Source organism: Lepus europaeus, chromosome 3 (genome assembly GCF_033115175.1).
Source record: "Lepus europaeus isolate LE1 chromosome 3, mLepTim1.pri, whole genome shotgun sequence".
In the NCBI taxonomy this organism is placed as follows: Eukaryota; Metazoa; Chordata; class Mammalia; order Lagomorpha; family Leporidae; genus Lepus; species Lepus europaeus.
In genome coordinates this window covers 27,030,132-27,053,024 of record NC_084829.1, presented here as the reverse complement: position 1 = coordinate 27,053,024, position 22,893 = coordinate 27,030,132, and the positions used below count along the sequence as shown (strand labels likewise).

Sequence of the window (22,893 nt, the reverse complement as noted above, 5' to 3'; positions counted from 1 at the left end):
AGCCGTGACTCCTTCCTTTGAGTCTCAAGCAGGACTAGCAGTGCCTCTTTCCTAGGGCAGGCATGTGGCCTAACAGTGAAGATGCTGGTTAAGAAGCCCACAGCCCATAGCAGAGTTCCTGGGTTTGATCCCCAGCTCCTGCCTTGAGCTTTCTGCTAATGCAGACCCTATCAGGCAACAATGATGGCTCAAGTAATTGAGTCTTTGTCACCCACTTGGGAGACCTGTAATGAGTTCCTGACTTGTGGCTTCAGCCTTCCCCAGTCTGGCTATTAAGGGTGTTTGAGGAATGACTGAGTGGAATAGAGCTTACTTGCTCACTTGCTCTCTCTCATGCTACTCTCTCTCTCTCTCTCTCTCTCTCTCTCTCTCTCTCTCTCTCATTCCTCTTTTCAATTCCTCAACAGCTTGGTTGAATTGGAAGAAAGCTTTAGGGTTTGGACCAGTACACTGGATTAAACTTGTGCCTGCAATGTTGAAATCCCATATTGAAGCACCGGTTCAGGTTCAAGTCCCTGCTGCTGTGTTTCCAATCTAGCTCCTTGCTAATGCACCTGGGAAAGCAATGGATAATGGTCCAAGTGCTTGAGCCCCTGCCAACCATGTGGAAGACCTGGATGGAGTTCCTGGCCCCTGACTTTGGCCTGGTCCGGCCCTGGCTATTACTACCTTTTGGGTAGTAAATCAACTGATGGAAGATCTTTCTCCCTCTCTCTCTGTCACTCTGTCACCTTGCCTTTCAAATAAATAAATAAATCTTTAACAAAAACTCTAGAGTTTGTCTTAGCCCAATTTATGCTCAGTAACAGAATACCTGAGATTGAGTAATTTATTAAGATCTATCTTTTACAGTTCTGGAGGCTGGGATATCCAGGGTGGAGGGGCCCGCCTTTGGGAAGAGCCTTCTTGTGACTTTTTCCCATGGTAGAAGGCAAAAGGATGAGAGAGTACGTGTGTGTGTGTGTGTGTGCGTGAGAGCTTAGTTTGCTTTTCTAACAAAACCACTCCTGTAAGTAACAACAGTCATCCACAGGTGAACCTAGAGTCCCATCACCTAATCACCTCTTAAAGGTCCCACATCTCAACACTGTTGCACTGGAGATCAAGTTCCCAACACATGAACTTAGGGGCACATTCACATCATAGCAGGTTGCCACACTCAACCAGCTCAGAAGGAGACTGGAAGGCATTCCTACTCAGGGTTTAAATGCATGGTTCAACAGCCTCTGTGAAATAGGTTTGATTGACATGAAGATAGACAACCAAAACCATGCTGCTTCCATCACCTTAACGGTTCTAATATACCAGAATGAATAGTTTCTATTACCAGACCATCAGTATAAATAGCTATGTGATGTAGTGTTGTGTCAACACAAACTCAAATTTTGCCTAGGTTTCCCTTTCTTCTGTACTTCCACCATAACCTCAACTTGTATGCTTGTAATTTTTTATTTTTATTCATAAGTTATTCTGATGATAAGCTTATTTAATTATGAAACCTCTTTATATACATTCATTAGGATGATGTGCTCTCTGAATCGCTTTGGTGTGCACTCAAAACAGGAAGCAAATGAATGTAACTTTAAAAAAAACTATGGCTAGAGACTGAGAGGAAGGTTAGAAATGACCTTTCACCATTCTGATATTGAACAAACAGGAATTCTTTCCTTCTGTTCAGAATGACTACTTTTTGGCAGCAAAATTGCCTACTAATTCACTGATTTCCTCTGGTAATTTTTTCAAAATATGAATGTTATAGTATGTTTAACTGAGGCATAATTTTTAAGTCTGAAGACAAAAACACTAAGGCATCACCTTGGCATTTGCACAATTCAAACACCCTATTTTTAACAAATAATTTTATATTGGTTGGGTGGTTGGCCCAGTGTTTTGGGGAACTCACATCCCATATCAAAGTGCCTGGTTCAAGTCCTGGCTTTTCCACCTGCTGTGCTTTCTGCTAATATGCACTCTGGAGGCGGCAGTGGATAGTTCAAGTATTTGGGTCCTACCACCTATGGAGGAGACCTGGACTGAGTGCTGGGCTCCTGGCTTCAGCCTGGCCCAGTTCTAGCTGTTATGGGCATTTGGAGAAGGAATCAGTTGATACAAGACCTCTCCATCTCTATCATCTCTACTTATCTCTATCTCCATCTTCCTGTGTTGCCCTGCCTTTCAAATAAAATAAAAAGAAATAAATTTTAGAGCCGGCGCCATGGCTCAATAGGCTAATCCTCTGCCTGCGGTGCAGGTACCCCGGGTTCTAGTCCCGGTTGCCCTTCTTCCAGTCTAGCTCTCTGCTGTAGCCCGGGAGTGCAGTGGAGGATGGCCCAAGTGCTTGGGCCCTGCACCCCATGGGAGACCAGGAGAAGCACCTGGCTCCTGGCTTCAGATCAGCAGGGTGCGCCAGCTGCAGCACGCCGGCCCTAGCAACCCGGGGGTTGAACCAATGGAAAAGGAAGACCTTTCTCTCTCTCTCTCTCTCTCTCTCTCTCTCTCACTATCCACTCTGCCTGTCAAAAAATAATAATAAAATAAATTTTAGAAAACAAAAATTTTATAATGTCCACATTGGGTGTTTATCTCTGCTCACATCTATTTAAGAAAATTGAGTACAAATAAGCATTTGTTGGGACACAATCATCAGCCTTTGATTACTTTCCCTCTCTTCCTCTAAATATCTCCTTTACCGAATGACTGACCAGATGATACTTTTTTTTTTTTATTTTATTTTTTGACAGGCAGAGTGGATAGTGAGAGAGACAGAGAGAAAGGTCTTCCCTTTTGCCATTGGTTCACCCTCCAATGGCCGCTGCAGCCGGCATATCTCGTTGATCCGAAGCCAGGAGCCAGGTGCTTCTCCTGGTCTCTCGTGCAGGTGCAGGGCCCAAGGTCTTGGGCCACCCTCCACTGCCTTCCCGGGCCATAGCAGAGAGCTGGCCTGGAAGAGGGGCAACCGGGATAGAATCCGGTGCCCCAACCGGGACTAGAACCTGGTGTGCCGGCGCCGCAAGGCGGAGGATTAGCCTGTTAAGCCACAGTGCCGGCCCAGATGATACTTTCATCACTTAGCTCAAACACATTGGAGCTGAGCTGTTGGGATGACTTGGAAGGCTGGAAAGGGTGGGCCCCACGCTGCTGTGATGCTGTGGGATCAGGCGGAGAGTTTACCATGAGCCTGAGAAAGGTGGAGACTGGTTCTGCCCAACAACCTCGCAAAGGGCTGCTTTCTCCCCCTGGAAGCTGCACGATGATAAGTGCAGTGCAGAGGATCATTCAAGAGTGTTTACCCAGCATGCCTCCGGCACGGTGAGTGGTCACCCAGTCCAGCTTCTCTGTCTCCTGTTCCTTCAGCCCCTCCCAGCCTCCCACATCCTGTGTAAGGAGAAAAAATGCAGTCCATGGATTTATTTTTTATTTATTTGAAAGGTAGAGTGAAAGGGAGGAGTAAGGGAGGGAGAAAGGGAGAGAGAGAGCTTAATCTTCCATCTGCTGGTTCACTCTCCAAATGCCCACAATAGCCAAGCACAGGCCAGTCTGAAGCCAGGAGCCAAAAACTTGATCCAGATTCCCCACATGGGTAGCAGGGGCCCATGGACTTGGGTCATCATCTGCTGACTCCCAGACACATCAGCAGGAAGCTAAATCAGAAGCTCTGAGTAGCCAGGACCCAAACAAGGCACTTAGATATGGGATGCAAGTGTCCCAAGCTACGGCTTAACCGCCTGTGCCACAACATCCACCCAAGGCCTGTGTTTCACCTTTTCCTTTTGACTGTGAATTCCTGACAAGCACAGATTTTGTCACACTCATCTTTGTTTTGCCAGCATCTTACCAAGCACCTGGAGATTTACAGCTGTGTCATAAGAGTCTGTGAAAATGAGATGAAATAAAGTAGATGCAGTACACGCCAGAAGGTTGTTTCCCTTTTAAATATGAGCACAGTTGAATTTATGTATTCATGCACGCATGAAATTTATATTGAAAGATTTTTTTTGTAGGAAAGAGCTATACCCCTCCCCTTGGCTCCAAGTATATCTACTTATGTGGCTCTAATGAGGAAACAGAAGCACGGGATTTTTAAATGACCCATCTAAGATAATTATTCAATTTAAAAGCTTTTCTTTTTTTTTTCACTGCAAAACACTACTGTCTATATATCTACAGTCATGCACCAGTCAATGATGAACAGCAAATATGACAGTGATACCGAAAGATGGTATCATCTGGTGACGTCATTGCTGGCTTAGTTTGTGTCAGTTCACTCTATGTTCACACAATGGTGAAATCTACTGCTAATTTACTCAGAATGTTTCCCCATCGTTAAGTGACACATAATTGTATGTGCTTTTTCTTTTTTGAATTATTTTATTTCAGAGATAGAGTCAAACAGAGATCCTATCTGCTAATCACTCCCCATCATCCCTATTTGCCATCTTGTTGAAGAACTCAGAAAGGTCCTCTCTCATTTTTACCACTTGTTTTGCCAGATACCTTTACTGTCTTCTCTTTTTTTAAGATTTTATTTATTTACTTGAGAGGTAGAGTTGCAGAGAAAGGGAGAGACAGAGAGAAAGGTCTTCTATCCTCTGGTTCACTCCCCAAATGGCCGCAACGGCCAGAGCTGAGCTGATCCAAAGCCAGGAACCAGGAGCTTCATCCAGGTCTCTCATGTGTATGGCAGAGGCCCAAGCAGTTGGCCTCTGCTTTTCCCACTGATTTTTCAGGCCATAAGCAGAGAGCTGGATCAGAAGTGGAACAGCCTAGGAGCTAGCATTGTGGTACAGTGGGTAAAGCTGTTGCCTGAAGTACCACTAACTCATATGGACACCGGTTCGAGTCCTGGCTGCTCCACTTCCAATCCAGCTCTCTGCTATGACCTGGGAAAGCAGTAGAAGATGCCCCAGTCCTTGGGCCCCTGCACCTATGTGAGAGACCCAGAAGAAGCTCCTGGTTTCAGATTGACAGATCCCACCTTTGCAGTCATTTGGGGAGTGAGCCAGCAGATGGAAGACTTCTCTCTCTGCCTCTGCCTCTCTGTAACTCTGCCTTTCAAATAAATAAATAAACCTAAAAAAGAAGAAGAAGAAGGCGAGCAGCCAAGACACAAGCCAGCACCCATATGGGATGCCGGCGCTGCAGGCGGAGGTTTAGCCTACTCTGCCACAGCACTGGCCCCATCTGCGTTCTTGCCTTATATCTCTCAGCAGTCCCTTTACTGCATCCTGGAGTTCTTTACCCTTCGTTTCAAATGGTAAGTAGTAATAATAGCAATAACAATGACGTGGCCAACCCTTCCACAGTATCTACTATGTGCTCAGTATTATTCAGAACATATAATACTTAATTACCCACATTTGCCCACTGTGCAGATGAGAAAATTGAGGTTAAATGATTACTCAAAGACCCACATCTAGTAAACACTGGAGCTGGAACTTGAACCCAAGGAGTCTAGCATCAGAGCCAATGCTCTAACTACCACACTCTACTGCCATCCCAAACAATGAACACAGCAGATCAGATGTGTTTGGAGCTTAATCCACCTGCAGACAGGGCTCTCAGAAGCTAGTGGGAACCCCAATGAGTACCCAGGGCTCTGTGAATATCATCTAGTCAATCTGTACCACAGAGAGGGAGCTCAACTTTCTGCTGGTCCTCTCATCAGCACTGTATTCAGGCACAGGAGGAGATATGCATTGTTGTGCATGCTCAGTGCGGTGACTGTTCCTTGCCACCGCCGGAGAATTAGGTAGGCTGCCCGCAGCTTACCTTGACCGAGGAAGGGAAGTGCGCCACCCACCACTCAGCCTTCCCCAAACCCGGGGGACAATCAGGCGCAGTGTGGAGCCCACTGGAAGCAGGGTCTCACTTTATTGTAAAAGGGAGGTGTATATATAGCTGAGGTACAGAGCGGATGGTACAGAGCGGATGATGCGGGCAAGGGGTGGGGTGTTGTGATGTAAAAGGGTCTTAGCAACTCCTATTATACCACCTTAATGATCCTTAGGCAGAAGGCCCTGGGGCTGGGATGTTTGCTACCAGGGATTTGAAATTTCAAATTCTAGGCAGGCTCAGGAAGTTTCCTCTGGGCCTGTCCGGATTCACCCTCCCCCACAGCTCAGTACCTGCAAAACCCAATGCAATGATTAAATAGGAAAGGTAGGAGTAGGTGTTTGGCACAGGATTAAAGTACCACTTGGGATACCCCATTTGTTACCAAGGTGCCTGGGTTTTAGTCATGGCACCTTAGTCCAGCTTCCTACTAATGTGAACCCTGGGAGGCAGCAGAATCAAATCATTGGGACCCCACCACCCATATGGGAAACCTCAATTGAGTTCCCCACTCCTGGCTTCAGCCTGGCCTAGCTCCAGCTCTTATTATGAACCAGCTTATGGAAGATCTCTCTGTGTGTCTGTCTCTGTCTCTCTGCCTTTCAAATAAAATAAATAAATAAATAGAAAAGGCAGATTGCAACACCTTCTTCGTTGTACCCACTAAATCTCCCTTTTATGCATATCCTTAATTTAGTGATAGTCTCAAACAGGGTACAGCTGTTTGCCACACAAAGCATATTACTCACGGTCTCTTTATTTACACGGGATTATTGTAATTTAAGTTGGCTGCTGATAGAGTTTGCTGTTCAGCCACTCGCATACTTGGTTAGCCAATATAAACTCAGTTGGAGTCATATGGAGATTCTTGTTTCCAATATGCATGTGATAGGGTGATTTAGTGTGGAGGCATCAAGTTGATTACTTCAATATCTGGTATCTAAATATCTCAAAAAGAAACAGAGTTTGTTTCAGGCTTGTCAGATAGAGTGTTTTAAAGCCAAATGAGATCATTGCTGTAAATGGCTTTGAGCCTTTTCTGGGAAGACATTACAAACCATGTGCCTTCTTACTCTGCTCCAGGTCTCACTGGTGAAGAACTCACATTCCCTCACATGGAGTGGATTTGGGGATTAAGGTCAGTCTCCAGGGCCAGCGCCATGGCTCATTTGGTTAATCCTCCACCTGCGGCACTGGCATCCCTTATGGGCGCCAGGTTCTAGTCCCAGTTGCTCCTCTTCTGGTCCAGCTCTGCTGTGGCCAGGGAGGCCAGTGGAGGATGGCCCAAGTGCTTAGGCCCTTGCACCCGCATGGGAGACCAGGAAGAAGTACCTGGCTCCTGGCTTCGGATCGGCACAGCACCGGGTGTGGCAGCCATTTGGGAAGTGGCAGCCATTTGGGGAGTGAACCAATGGAAGGAAGACCTTTCTCTCTGTCCTCTCTGTGTCTATAACTCTACCTGTCAAAAAAAAAAAAAAAAAAAGGTTAGTCTCCTTATTTTGGGAAATGGCAAATTGTCTAAAACAAGAAAGAGAAAGTTCTAGACTATTAAAGTTTCCCCTTTTTAAAATTCATCCTCAAACTGAACAAACAAAACCTACCAGTGTGTGAATGAGTGTGTGTGTGTATGTGTGTGTGTTTAATTACCATGGGCCACACTGGGTCCATTAGTCTCAGACACTGTTCAATCACCATGTAATCTGAGAATCAGAGGGTCTATTCTGTTTGTGTGGCTGTTGTTTCTGAACTACTGTATCACATGCAGGTTGATCTTCACCCTGGGGTTCATTCTACATTTGCAAGATAAGCTGATGAGCAGGCCAGTGTGGAAGACAATTCGGGTGAAAATCATATTGTAAATGTGCCATAACTCACGGTGTCATGGTGGGTCACTGACTAGGACCCAGGGTTGTGGCCTGATCCCTTCCAGGTGTGATGAGGAACCCGTGGCTACTTTTCTTTCTTTTTTTTATAGTTTGAGTTTGAATTTTTTTTAAACTTTTATTTAATGAATATAAATTTCCAAAGTACAGCTTATGGATTACAATGGCTCCCCCCCAAAAAAAAAAAACTTCCCTCCCACCCGCAACCCTCCCCTTTCCTGCTCCCTCTCCCCTTCCATTCACATCAAGATTCATTTTCAATTCTCTTTATATACAGAAAATCAGTTTAGTATATATTAAGTAAAGATTTCAACAATTTGCCCCCACATAGCAACACAAAGTGAAAAATACTGTTGGAATATTACTTATAGCATTAAATCACAATGTATAGCACTTTAAGGACAGAGATCCTACATGATATTTTTTAAAAATTGATTAATTTTCTATGCAATTTCCAATTTAAAACCAAGTGTTTTTTTTTTTTCATTTTCAATTATCTTTATATACAGAAGGTCGATTCAGTATATACTAAGTAAAAATTTCATCAATTTGCACCCACACAGAAACACAAAGTGTAAAAATACTGTTTCAGTACTAGTTATAGCATTACTTCACATTGGACAACACATTAAGGACAGATCCCACATGAGAAGTAAGTACACAGTGACTCCTGTTGTTGATTTAACAATTTGACACTCTTGTTTATGGTGTCAGTAATCTCCCTAGGCTCTTGTCATGAGTTGCCAAGGCTATGGAAGCCTTTAGGGTTCGCCAACTTCAATCTTATTCCGACAGGGTCATAGTCAAAGTGAAAGTTCTCTCCTCCCTTCAGAGAAAGGTACCTCCTTCTTTGATGGCCCCGTTCTTTCCCATGGCTACTTTTCAAAAAAACTTAGGAGCTAAACCCAGGGGCTTTTCATTCCCTTCCAACACCTGGAGTACAGTTGCTGTCATCATCAATGACTCCATCTATTCCAAGTCCCTTCCTCCTGGCAGAAGTGGGGGCTGCCAGGCCCAGAGGAGACTCTTGTCCACATGTGCATACTAGCCAGGAGGCGGGAGCTGCAGGGATCCTGGAAGAAGACCACCTTGTCTCTGATGAACTGTGCCCTGTTATGTTCTCCTGCCTCAGAGACACTTCTCCATGTCACTTGGGGCCACCCTACTTCCAGAAACCCCTGATACCAAGCCTCAGCCGCATCCAGCCTGCCATCAGGACAAGTTCAGGCTAGTATTTCAAAGTGTTCGAAGAAGAGGAAGAAAAAAACACCAGGCCCTGGAATAAACAGACATTTACTCTCAAGTAGGGGAGCTAAGCCAACATCTGTGCTGCCTTTAAGGGGTTGACAAACTGCTCTAAAAATGTAATATGTACTGAGACTGTATTTTACAGTCATCTCTGAGGTCAATATCAGCTTGATTTATAATGTTCCACACTTCAGATATTGATGCTGAAGGAGATGAAAAATAACTTTATTAAAGTCGTGCCTTTAAAAATCACAAAATCAGACTGATTCTTCTGCAAATTTTAGATACCATTTAAGACCTCAGGTCTGCAGGGAACCACAGCTTCCACATTCTGCTGGTAGCAGCTTCAGCCTGCAGTTCAAGTGGCATGCACAAGTACAGAATCAAGACCACACCCAGGATGAAGCACTGGGTGGGGGAAGCAGAACACAGAACCTCAAGACCACCGCTGGGAGCCGGGAAGTCACCAAGTCGGCACCATCTTTCTCTTGCTCACCGCTGTGCTTTGCTTCTCACCATGTCCGCCGCTCTCAAGTGTTTCTCAGGGTGACTGTGGGTAACTACAATTTTGGGCATGTATGATCTTAGCCTCATGACTCTACAGACATAATTGTCTGAATACGTGCACCTGAGGCCAGGCTGAGGGAAACCAGTCCCTTCAGAATCAAAGCAACGTTTGCCTACATGCCATGCAAATTCTAAATGTTTAAAAATTTATTCATTTTCTATTTGAGAGTCAGAGTTACACATAGAGAGGAGAAGGCAGAGAGAGAGGGGTCTTCCATCTGATGGTTCACTCCCCAATTGGCCGCAATGGCCGGAACTGCACCGATCTGAAGCCAGGAGCTTCTTCCTGGTCTCCCACATGGGTGCAGGGGCTCAAGAACTTGGGCCATCTTCCACTGCTATCCCAGGCCACAGCACAGAGCTGGATTGGAAGAGGAGCAGCCGGGACCAGAACCAGTGCCCTTATGAGATGCTGGCGCTTCAGGCCAGGGCTTTAACCTGCTGTGCCACAGCGCCAGCCCTCAACAAATTCTAAATGTTTAAACCACAATTAACAAAAAGGTATTCCTGATAAGTCAGGAATGAATGACTTTGTTCTCTAGCAGGTACCATAACTCCCTGTCTTTTAAAATGTGTATCTGAATCTCTTTTCAGACTCAGACCACACCTTGCTTGATTTCAAAATGTATTCTTGAATTTGGTCCCAACATATGCACAAGAGTTTATATACATTTGTTAACTTGTGTACTGCAAAGCAAGTTCCAGAAGGCAGTGAGGAGGTGGTCCTGGGTTGTACTCTAAAGAGAACACTTGTGAAATTCAAATGGAGCTGTACCTGGCTGTTAATTGGCTGGTGGATGCCAGTCTCATTTCCCCCTCCAGGTGGATTCTGTTCTTAAGGAGTGGAGAAAGCCATGTTACAAGGAAATTCACTAGCAGTGGGAACGTTTGCTACTGCAGATTTTTAAAAGATCTAAAAATCTTACAGAATGCCCTCAAAATTCAAAGTATAAAAATGTGGACAAAAGTGACATAGAGAGCTGATCCTAGTGACTGTAATATTTCTCTCTCTTATATTAGCAATACCGACTTGTACTGCATTTACATTACAAACTGGAAGAAAGTTTGATAGGAGGTAAGCTGGGAAGGTTTGAAGGGGTTTCTAAATAACAAGAGTGAAGGCTAGGGCAAAGTCTCCTGATGACTCAAGTTCTTTATTATAGCATTCATTTTCTCATTCACTCACTCATCCATTCAACATTCACAGGTTGGCCACGTGGGCCAGACCCCAGGTCCACTGCTGTAGTTATAAAGCTTAGCGAGGTGAGATCAACCACAGTTAAAATGGGAAAGGTGTATATGATGAAAGAGTAGTGCGGAGAAAAGAATTCTACTTGGGAGAAATGTCTCAAGTGATGACTTCTGGGACCTTCAGTTCGTTCTAAAGAGTGGGTTTTTTCCCATTGAGTTTTGCAGGGTGGGCAGCAGGAAGTGATTCAGGATAGAAATAACAGCATGCCCGTGGTGCACAGAGCATGACTCAAGGTGGCATGTTTTTGAAATGCCAACTGTCACTGGAAAACAATTTTCAAGAGGGAGAGAGAGAGAGCAGAAGCAGATAATGCTAAAACTTTAGTTACTATCTGATCACAAACCAAAGTTATGTTGGAAGCAAGGGAAGGTTTCCAAGTAGGGCATGCTCTGGTCAGATTTACATGTTGGGGGATCAGCCGGGTGACAACCTAGGGACCAGAAGGCAAAAAGAAGCAGAGGGGTGATCAGAATAGTTCTTGGGAGAGAGGCTGGCGCCTAGGCGAAGGCTGGGGCCGTGGGGGATGAGCAGATATACATTCCCTCAGTACTTGGGAGGTGGGAGCGGCAGGCATTCTCACAGTGGACTGGTGCAGTTAGCCAAGCAGAAGGCAGGGCAGCCTGCAGCAGTGTATCCATTATGGTCGGCTAGCCCAGTGCTGCTCACGTCACTGTAGTGAGCTTTTCCTTTATTTCCCGTATGTGAAAAAAAATGATTTGTGTTTCCATTCACTGCATGTTGCTGTGTCATACACAACTCACCCCATGAATGCTAGTGTAGAACTCAGTTGCACAGTCACAGCTATCTGCAGGGAAGGCAGAGGGAAGTCCAGCATTGTATTCAGGAAGAAGAAGCAGACTTGGGGAGAGCAGTCCAGAGATTCTCCCACAGGACTGACACTCAGGACTCCGCAAACAAACCACAGAATTCTTTCCACAGATCAAGCTTAGCAAGGATTGTGGTGCTGCCAAAGACACAAGACTCAGAGGAGCCCAGGGCTCCCCACTGTGCTGAGCTTCAGTACATCTCACAGCTTTGCTTGGTTTAGAGACTGTTCAGATAGAAACCTCTGTGATACACACAAGGCACATCAGTAATGTAAGGTGCATCAGTAATTAAATATGTAGGGGACACCACATGAATCTGCAAGGCCACTGGGAGGTAAAACCTGACTGGTTCTCCCTGCTCTGTGGGGCCGGCACTGTGGCATAGCAGGTAAAGCCACTGTCTGCAGCAACAGCATCCATATGGGTGCCAGTTCTAGTCCCGGCTGCTCCACTTCCAATCCAGCTCTCTGCTACGGCCTGAAAAGGCAATAGAAAATGACCCAAGTTCTTGGGCCCCTGCACCTGCGTGGGAGATCCAGAAAAACTCCTGGCTCCTGGCTTCAGATAGGCACAGCTCCGCCGTTGCAGCCAACTGGGGAGTGAATCAGAGGATGGAAGACCTCTCTATTTCTGCCTCTCCTTCTCCCTCTGTGTAACTCTTTCAAATAAATAAATAAATCTTCAAAAAAAAAAAAAAAAAAAAAAAAGATTGCTCTGCAGGCCCAGAGGTTGGCAATTTGTGTTCTCTATATGCCTGACTTTATTTGGCATCCTTTCAGGGTGGGTCGAGTTGATCGCTTTTTCCAGGCTGACTCAGGGTTTGGTGGGAGGAACAAGATCATTGACAGCACAGGTAGAACCTCCCCAAACACTAAGCATGGATTTAGACCTATTTGTCTTACACTAATTCACCGACGAGATGGCTCATTATTTTTAAGTGCTACAACTAAATTATTCACGTTTCATGGAAAATTTAATCCACGTGATTTAAAATGTCACCCAGATAAGGAAATGTAAAACTGTCACCACAGATCCAAGACCTCTTTACTCCTTTTCCAAGTTCAACAGCTAGTTTTCTTTAACACATTTCCATTTCCTCACTGGGGTGGGGAACCTCTGGCTCTCTGGCTGAATAAGGGCCATGAAATCACTTGGTCTGGTCCTACCAGGGCAACCACAGGCAGAACTCAAAATTCAATAAATCTGTGGCCGGCTTTATGGCATACAGGGTAAAGCTGTCGCCTTTGACTCTGGCATCCCATACGGGCACTGGTTCATGTCCCAACTGTTCCACTTCCAATCCAACTCACTACTAATGGCCTAGAAAAAGCAGCAGAGGATAGCCCAAATGTTTGGGCCCTGCCACCTACATAGGACACTCAGATGAAACTTCTGGCTCCTAGCTTTGACTTGGCTCAGCCCTGGCCGTTGTAGCCATCGGGGGAATAACGAGCTGATGAAAGATCTCTCTCTCTCTCTCTCTCTCTCTCTCTCTCTCTCTAACTCTTTCAAATAAATTTAGAAAGAAAAGAAAAAAAGAAACTAGATAATTCTATAGCAGGCTAATTTTTCAGTTGACCATTTTGTACGGCCTTCAGATGATGTTATTAATATCCAAATGGCTCTTGGCAGAAAAGATTCCCCACCTCTGCATGGAGTCAAGGAAAGGTCTTAAGGGGTCATTGGGTTACATTCCAGACACTTAAGGAAAAGTCGCCACCTGCTACTCTCAGAAAGCCCTTCCTTATGTCACTGAGTGACAAAGCATGAAACATTCCTCCCTGACTGCAAAGAAGACAGTGGGCTGCTGTGCAGGTGCAGCATTGGAGTTCCTGTCCCGGCTTCTCCATCTGTGAGCTCTGTGACCTGGGCAAGTTATTGACCCTCACTGCCTCAGCTTCCTCTCTGGGAGATTTGGCCATGCTGTTGCTTTAAATAGCATAACACACGAGCCGGATGCGCAGCACCTGCTTGGTGAAAAGTGGCTCCACTGTGGTGCTGGTGATTCATGCCCATCTAAGGGTAGGCGCTATAGCCCAAACATCACTCCTCAATCTTTCAGCATCAAAGAGATCTACTGTTGTCCCCTGTCTTTCAGCTGCTCTTTCATGGAAGGAATGGGAGAAAGAAGAATACAAATATACTCATTCATCTTCTGTGGACGTCATAACAAGGTATCACAAACTGGGTGCCTTAAACCAACAGAAACGTGCACCCTGATAGTCCTGGAGGCTGGATGTCTGTAAAGAAGCACAGTTGGTGCCCACGAGAGGACCTGAGACAGAACCTGTTTCATGTTTCTCTGCACCTTGTGATGGGTACAGGCAGTCCTGGAGCCCCAGGCTTGTGGACACATCACCCCAGTCTCCATGTCAGTCTCCACATGACCTTCTCCCTTGTGTGTGTCTGTTGACTTTGCTTTCTCCTCTTGTACGGACACCGGTCAGTAGACCGAAGCCCACCCTAGTCCAGTGATCATAACCAGATTACAGCTGCAAACACCTTTTCCCCAGATAAAGCCATAATTCTGGGTCCTGGGAGTTAGGACTCCAGCGCACTTTCTGAGGGAGCATTGTTCAAACCTAGAGAGGGGAATGGCATAGGGGCAACCTCAGTTCCTCTTTTTAGTGTTTCATGTTCTTTTGGGCATTAGAATCCCTTCTCTACTTGGATTTTGCAGAGGCATAGCAGAGACATGAGAGGATTTCTCACAGAAAGCCCAAGGTCAATTAACGCACACCAAGCATCCTTTGAACTAATTCCCTTTTGGATGCAGAGCAACACCTGACAGCAACTTGCATGGGAATTCACTTTCCTTTTTCCTCAACAGGAAACCCAGAGGGTACCCAGCACTGCCCATGGGCCACATTCACATTCTCTTCCCTTCGTGCTGGGTCTTGACTTCTCCTTTGAGGAGCGGTAGTATGGACACACAGGAGATAGTCTCCATGAAATACACTCTCTATCACCAACTCTGTCTGCTCGACTAGGAGAAACTCAAGGGTTCACCTTATGGTGTGTTTGTGAAAATCTCTCAGCGATCTGAATTAATACTCTGGCTTTGAATCAGAATGGATAAGACTTCTGGGTTATGCTAATCAACACCACAGAGTTAGTACACATTACCACACCTCAATTCTTGTATTTTCTTGTGTTTTCTGTTTCTATGTTTGTCATGAGAAAGAAAATTTGGAAAGAAAAAATACAGGGCATTAAAATATCAAATTATTTGCATACATGAATAAAATAACAGAATTGCTTCAAGAAAAGTGTTCGGTTCCAAATTGTGAGCACATCAGGAGGCCCCTCGATGGAAACAGGTGGTTGTGGCAGCTGTTTAAGTGTTGTCAGGATCAGCAATGGCTCAAAAGACCTTGACAATGACCCCCACTGAGCAGTCCTCTTCAAGGGTGGAAAAAGAGGGAGGCTAATGATTTTTATTGCTATTTACCGAACTTTCTCTTAAAATCAAAGGAAAGTAGACCTCAGTGCCTGCCTTACTGGCTTGTTGAAATATATGACTGGCATGTTCAGCATGTCTTTGTCGTTGTGAGGTAAGAATACAAGACATGCAGCACAGAATTCTTTAGGAGCAGGAATGTGCTTTCATTTCCCCTAAGTACCTTACCAAATTCTTTTAAATTGTTCAGAACCCTCAAGAGGGACCACCTTCACATCCAACTATCTTGACCAATGAAGGCACACACAATACAAGTTCACTGATGGTTGATCCCAGTTAGACACCATGTCTGGGGTGAAGCTCAGCCTGCAAAGGGTTAAAGCTGCTAAGGAGAACAGCTGCAGGTCAATAGTTTCAAGGGCCAGGCTCAAAGATCAACAGGTGGTAAATTCTGAAAGGTTAAAGGTCTTGCTGCAGACACAGCTGGGAGGCAGGGGGTGGGACAAGCACCAAAGCTTCTGCTGAGACTTGCTAATTATGCTAAAATGTAGAAGTTGAGTTTTGGCATTACTGTCCCAAGCTTACTCAAAGAAGTTTCCTACCTTATTTTTCCTAACGATCTTTAGGATAATACTAACAAGGCTGATGAAAATGCAAGTGCCAATGTGGATTCTAAGCAAAGCAAAAATTTTTTATTAACTGAAAATATGGCAAGTGTAGCTCTCCTTATATTGTTAGAAATATTACATTTCTGTATCAAAATGAAACACCAAAGACAGACTGTGAAGCTCATGTTCTTGAGTGGCTGTTGTGGCACAGCTGGTTAAGCTGCCCTCGGGACACCGGCATTCCACACTGGCACACCTGGGATCCGGTACTACTCTGCTGCTGACCCAGCTTCCACAGAATGCACACGGGAGGCAGCAGAGGTGGCTGAAGTGCTTGGGTTCCTGTCACCCACGTGGGAAACCCAAAAGGTTCCTGGCTTTGGCCTGACTCAGCCCTGGCTATTTCAGGCTTTAGGGGTGGTGAACTGGAGAATGGAAGATCTCTCTCTCTCTGTCTCTCCCTCCCTCCCTCCTTTTCTCTCTCTCTCTCTCTCTAAATTTGAAAGGCAGAGTTACAGAGAGAGAACAGGAAAGAGATCTTCCATCTGCTGGTCAATCCCCAAATAGCTGTAACAGCTGGGCCAAAGCCAGGAGCTTCATCTGTATCTCCTATGTGGGTGCAGGGGCCTAAGCACTTGGACCATCTTCTGCTGCTTTCCCAGGAACATCAGCACAGAGCTGGATCAGAAGTAGAAAAGACTGGATTCAAACCGGTACCCATATGGGATCCCAGCACCGCAGATGGAAGCTTAACCTTCTATGCCACAACACTGGCCCCAAAACAGATCCTTTAAAAAAAAAAAAAAAAAGAATCTCTTTATTGGCAGCCAAAATTATCATTGACCAAACCTTGCTGTGGTACAAGTATTCACATACAGATGCCTACCACAGGCTCATTTCTACTTTTCTTGTCTGTATTATAAGGAGAATATGACAGACGCATGGCTGTTCATCCCCCTGACCTCCAGCCCCGGGTGCTCTGCCAGATGCGTGGGAAACAGGTGACAATCACTTGTCACCCAGGGGTGGCCATCATCCTGATGATCAGTGTGTCCCTCTGCTGTGACCCATGGATGCTGGGATCACCCCAGCCAGGGGTTTTGTGAGTTGTCACACCAAGTGGCCAATGTCACCATTCTTCCAGGAGAGATGAGTTTTACTGTTGGCAAACCGAAAACAGTGACTGATAGAAAAATAGCTGACAAGGGGCCGGCGCTATGGCACAGTGAGTTAATGCCCTGGCCTGAAGCACCGGCATCCCATATGGGCACTGGTTTGAGACCCGGCTCCTCTACTTCCAATCCAGCTCTCTGCTATGGCCTGGGAAAGCAGTGGAAGATGGCCCAAGTCCTTGGGTCCCTGCACCCGTGTGGGAGACCTGGAAGAAACTCCTGGCTCCTGGATTTGGATTGTCACAGCTCCGGCCATTGTGGCAAATTGGGGAGTGAACCAGAGGATGGAAGACCTCTCTCTGTCTCTCTGCCTCTCCTCTCTCTGTGTAACTCTGACTTTCAAATAAATAAATAAATCTTAAAAAAAAACCCAAAAATAGCTGACAAGAGATTTTCCCTTTTATTCCAACCAGAATTTATTCCAGCATGTGTTGCTGTTAATTTCCTTAAGTAAATTAGAAATTCTCAGTTACAGGCAGCAGCTGCAGAGACAGAGTTGGGTCGAATCCTCCGGGTCTTGCTAAGAAAATCCAGGGAGAACACACACTCGCTGGGGCTGGAAATGGGTTATCTCTCACTCTGCCCAAAGGAGCAAGATTCTTCCTGAGAGTTTCTGTCTTACAGCAGTCTGAAGGTGAAACACAGGTTAAGGACATATTGCATTATAGCAACTATTTGTTGGAAAGCACTGGTCCAATTTGATGAGGTTACCAAGAATGGGTGGGAAGTGACCGCCACATGAAACAAGGGGTTTATTTATAAGCCACTTAGACTGGGCCTGGTGAATTAAAGACTATTTTTTTCCATTTTGTAGGCAGAGCCACTTCTAGGTTCACTCTGTGCTAGAGTTATGCCCTCACCAACAGACTTGAATGCCATCTCCCATTAGATCACCAGGAAAGGGTGGACTGGAGATGCGGCATCTCGCCACTCCCTGGGGAGTGCTGGGCTTCCAGTGGGGTGGGAGACCAGACCTCAAAGCCTGCAGGCACATCGACGTGACAAGCATCACTCCTGCAGCCGGTGTGGACAGGGGTGTCTCAGCAGCAGCTCAGCTGGGTGACTGTGCTGTCATCTCAGTCAGCCCTGGAGTGAAGGGCATAAGGTTGTCTCTATTTATGGTGGCACAGGTCACCGAGAATCCCCAGGCATAAATAACCCACCAGTTTTTTCAAAATACGTTGCCACACACTAAAAATGCTCTTCGTGTTTTAATATAGTAGTTGCAACTGATTTCAAACTGCTCCCTAAATTCAAGTGGGGTGGGCCAGCATGACACTGTAGGCCCCAGCTGTTCAGGGGCCGTCTGCAGACTAAGGAAGTCTCGTTACAGACCCCGGAAGTTCCAGAATTCTCCTGCCAATGCAGAGCTGATATCTAAAGTTGCAAGAGTTTCCATAGATATTTGGAGAGTACCTGGTTCCAGGACAAGACCAAACGAAGGCACCATTTCTCCAGTTGTTTATTCTTGGGTGCAACCCCAGAACAGCACCAGATAGCAAAGGCTGACTGACTGCAGCATTAGAGGCATCAGATGGCTTTTAATCAAATCTGTATTAATGCAGGACCTCCTATATTACTGTACACATAGTATGTATGTAGCGCTGGAGTCCCTGCTCATCCAAACTGAAGGAAGCAGTCAGATACCCTGGCAGGAACTGTAGAAGTGGGAGACGTGAGTTCTTCCACTGGCACACAAATTGTGTGATCTTAAACAAGTACCCTTACGTCCCTGGCCCAGCTTCCCAGGCTGCGCCATGGAGAGGTATATCTGCGTCTCTGCAGACCTGACTCAGCTCTAAAACTCTAGGAATGCCTGGTTATACAAGCGCTCAGAAAACTTGTTTAGCATTTCATTTCTAAATTCAATATCCAGAAATATGCTTTCCAAAGGTCCCTTTACTCTTGAGTCAATATTTTCATGGATGCATTTGGACAGCGCTTTAGCAGGATATCACTCTGCAAAAGCGCAGAACTCCTAAGTGTTTCACACATCACTGGAGTTTTTCACAAGACAGCTTTCCTCTGCCTCTCCTTTGAATGTAAACACTAAAATGTTGTTAATGTTTGTATCCCTGGTCATGGGGCCGCAGCTCTGAACAGAGGCTGAGTTTGCCTGCCTGAGAAAGGGTGAATGTCAGCCCACCCCACGAGCTTGTTTTACTCTTTCCTGTCATAAATTTTGGATTTTACAATAAGGTAGCTGTAAATAAACATTTTGAACAAGTAATGAGAGATTAAAATACACGCACACACACAATGTATGCACATATGCAAATATGTATATGTGTTTATAAAAACCAGGCTAATTTTCATCAGAACTTAAAGCAAATTACCATATTCCACTTAGTGCTCTAAAAATATCTATCTGGGCAATATAATATAGACTTATAATATTTATAAGAAAGAAGCTTAGTGGGAAAATGTTCTAAAACCACAAGATATGATTCAAATCAAGACTGACTAACATTTTTCTTATTAAATCTCTCCTATATGATTTCAGACTCCAATAAGTCAGCATTACTTTTATTGATCTTAGAACTTGCAAAATGTTTTGGACTTCAGTTTCCGGGCATTTCTGTCTTGAGACATCTCCCCATAGAATCACCATTATTCTGCCAGTGTCATGTAGAGAAGGCTGGATCCAGGGAATTAAGGATCCTCCTCCCTCACTCCACACAACTCCAGACAGTTTTAGGTGTGTGTGTGTGTGCGTGTGTATGTGTGTATTTCTCCCTCTCACTTTAGCTAAAGCAAACAAAAACAGTAATGCCAGCTATTTATTTACAATTCCAACACACCTAAATATGGTACAATAAAAATATTTTAACCTGTTTTATCACAGTAGCTATGATACCAGTTTCCAAGTTTAGTTAGCATCTGTCACAAGTCACATTTGTTTTTAATATAAGTTGAATCCACTCACAGGCCTGTGAAATTAAACCATTTTTAACAGCTATAGCAGCGCCATTTACCCATTGAACAAGTATTTATGCACCCCTTTGTACGGGCAGCTACTTTCAAGAGCACTGGATACTCAGAAAGCAGAAACAGAGATGTTGCACGGAAGGCTGGCATGAGACCCACTCTCTCCAGTAGACCCTCGCCATTTCCATCGGAAACACATCCTAAAATGCATGGAATCCAAGCAATGTGTGAGGTTCTATCCACATCTCCTTTCTAGGCAAGTACTTCAAAAAATACACAAGCAAGTTGTGTTTATGCATGTAACCAAGGTCAAAATTCATTCAGCATTTTTCAAAGGGAAAAAAGATAACTTTGTTTTCGTTCATCTATCTTATCCTGCTCCTGAGCTCTGCAACACTTCATTTTTTGTCAACTGAAAAGTGACAAATTCTTTTAACACACTGTGCAGGAAAAAAGGTTTATAGGGCAGGGGCAGGTGTTCAGCACAGCAGTTAAGATGCACCTTGGGGTGCCCGCGTCTTGGACCAGAGGGCCTAGGTTGAGTCCTGGCTCTGCTTCCTATCCCAGCTTCCTGCCAATGTGCACTCTGAGAGGCAGCAGTGATGGCTCAGGTACTTGGGTTCTGGCCATCCATGTGGGAGACCCAGCTTGAGCTCCTGGCTTCCAGCTTTGACCTGGCCCAGCCTGGGCCATCGCATTTGGGGAGAACCAGTGGATGGAAGATCTCTCTGTCTAACTACCTTTCAAATAAAAATCAATAACTTTTTTTTAAAAAAAAAAAAAAAGTTCACATGGCAGGCCTGAGACTCCTATCTTTAGGGAGTTCTACTTTCAAGGTCAGCCCTTGGCTGGCATCTGGGAACTTGAATTTGGGGAGTGGTCTCCCCTTTCCCAGAGCTGAAAAGAGGATTTACTAAGCTGCTTGTGCAAAAGATAGGATTTCTTCTGGACATTTGCTTCTGGAGTCTGGGATTTTGGTAGGAGTCAGGCAGGGCTGCCTTCATGACCATTCCCCAATAAAAATCCTAGGTCCTAAGGTTTTAATGAGCTTCCCTGTGGGCAATACTTCAGACTGTTGTTGACATTCATTGCTGGGGGAGTTACTTGCATCCTGCAGGATTCCAATGGGAAAGAATTCTTGGAAGCTTGTGCCAGGTTTCCCTGTACTTCATCCCTTTGCTGATTCTGTTTGATGTCCTTTTGCTATGATAAATCTTTTCTGAGTGGAGGACTACATGCTGCATACTGTGAATCCTCCTGTTGAATCCCTGAACCTGGAGATGGTGCTGGGAGGCCTGGACAAACGCTTGGGTACTGGGCATCTTCTGTGCACCAAGAATTCTTCTAGGAGCTAAGGACAGAACAGAGAGGAAAATGAAACTCGCTGCCCATGGGTCTTACATTCCATAGGGGCTGGTCCTAGAGCATTCTCTAATAAACTTATTGCTCACCAACTAATGTCTCAGAACTGGATTTTCAGAGAGTGCCACCTGCAACACATATGTGTACACACATGCAAATATCCTGGCTCTGTCCATCATAAGGGCCCACAAGCAATAACACTCCCTGTAGCAGTAAACATTCCTGTATCCCAAGTATTAATTTCTTTTTTTCTTTCTTTTAAGATTTATTTATTTATTTAAAAGTCAGAGTTACACACAGAGAGAAGGAGAAGCAGAGAGAGAGAGGTCTTCCATCTACTGGTTCACTCCCCAACTGGCCATGAACTTCTTCCAGGTCTCCCACACAAGTGCAAAGGCACAAGGATTTGGGCCATCTTCTACTGCTTTACCAGGCCATAGCAGAGAGCTGGATACAAAGTGGAGCAGCCAAGGCTTGAACCAGCATCCCGATGGGATGCCAGCACAGGCGGCAACTTTACCTGCTATGCCATAGTGCTGGCCCCCCAAGTATTAATTTCTTTTTTTTTTCTGACAGGCAGAGTTAGTGAGAGAGACAGAGAGAAAGGTCTTCCTTCCATTGGTTCACCCCCCAAATGGCCGCTACGGTCAGCACGGCTGGTGCGCCGTGTCAATCTGAAGCCAAGAGCCAGGTGCTTCCTCCTGGTCTCCCATGCGGGTGCAGGGCCCAAGCACTTGGGCCATCCTCCACTGCCTTCCCGGGCCATAGCAGAGAGCTGGACTGGAAGAGGAGCAACCGGGACAGAATCCACGCCCTGACAGGGACTTGAACCCGGGGTGCCGGCGCCGCAGGTGGAGGATTAGCCTAGTGAGCCACAGCACCGGCCTCAAGTATTAATTTCTAAACATTATTTTTCACTTACAGGATGAAAGGCCTCTTGCAGAAATGACTGATTCAACAAATGGAAAAGATTGAAAAAAAAAAAAAAAGCTTAACACATCTTGAATAAGAAAGTTAAAAAGTGTTCAAAGAAAGATGAGGCCATGTCAAAGAATGCAGGAAAGTGCCTGGAGGGTTCCCACTGGCCAGATCGTGTGAAATGTGAATGTCAAATGATCACAGTAGGTGTCGTCCATTTCTCTAGCAACCAGGAAGGACATTGGTGTGGAGGACAAGAACTAGCATGGCGCCCAGTGCTTTGGCGAAACCTCAGATGCGGGGCCTTCCAGCCAAACGCCTGCGCTTTCATATTGTCGGAGCCTTTGCCGTGTCCTTGAGCGTTGCAGCTCTGTATAAGTTTGCAGTGGCAGAACCAAGAAAGAAGGCATATGCAGATTTCTACAGAAATTATGATTCCATGAAAGATTTTGAGGAGATGAAGAAAGCTGGTATCTTCCAGAGTGCAAAGTGATTTGGGATGTAAAGAATTTCTTTGGATTGAATTCTGTAGAAGTTTGTCACTGACCTGTGTTCCTGAACTATGAAACATGAAATATACGGGCTAGTAAAAAAAAAAAAATGATCACAGTAAGAAATTATAAATCATTGAATAAGATAGGAGTCCATGAGTCTATATGGTTATAAGTAAATAAATGAATAAATAAACAAAGGCAGAAATGACTGAGAAACAAAAGCTGTCCCTACCAGAATGCACCAGCATAGTGATGATCGATTTGAGCAGGAATTAGCAATAGATGTGAGAAAATATTGCAGGAGATTTTGGTGAGGAATAGAGTATCTACATAATCTCCAAGTATCTCCCCACCTAGTGCCTGTCAGTTACAAAGCAGGAAATTGTAGGTTACAGCAGGGAA

General features: G+C 45.2%; 1 protein-coding gene across 1 annotated transcript; it reads left to right on the top strand.

Annotated features, from left to right (window-relative positions):
• The first annotated feature begins 22,212 nt into the window (after positions 1-22,212).
• LOC133756778 (cytochrome c oxidase subunit 6C-like) lies at positions 22,213-22,577 on the top strand. The gene has a single exon (XM_062187374.1). It carries the CDS (start codon positions 22,263-22,265, stop codon positions 22,488-22,490), a length of 228 nt encoding a protein of 75 aa, XP_062043358.1. The 5' UTR covers positions 22,213-22,262; the 3' UTR covers positions 22,491-22,577.
• Positions 22,578-22,893: the final 316 nt, after the last annotated feature.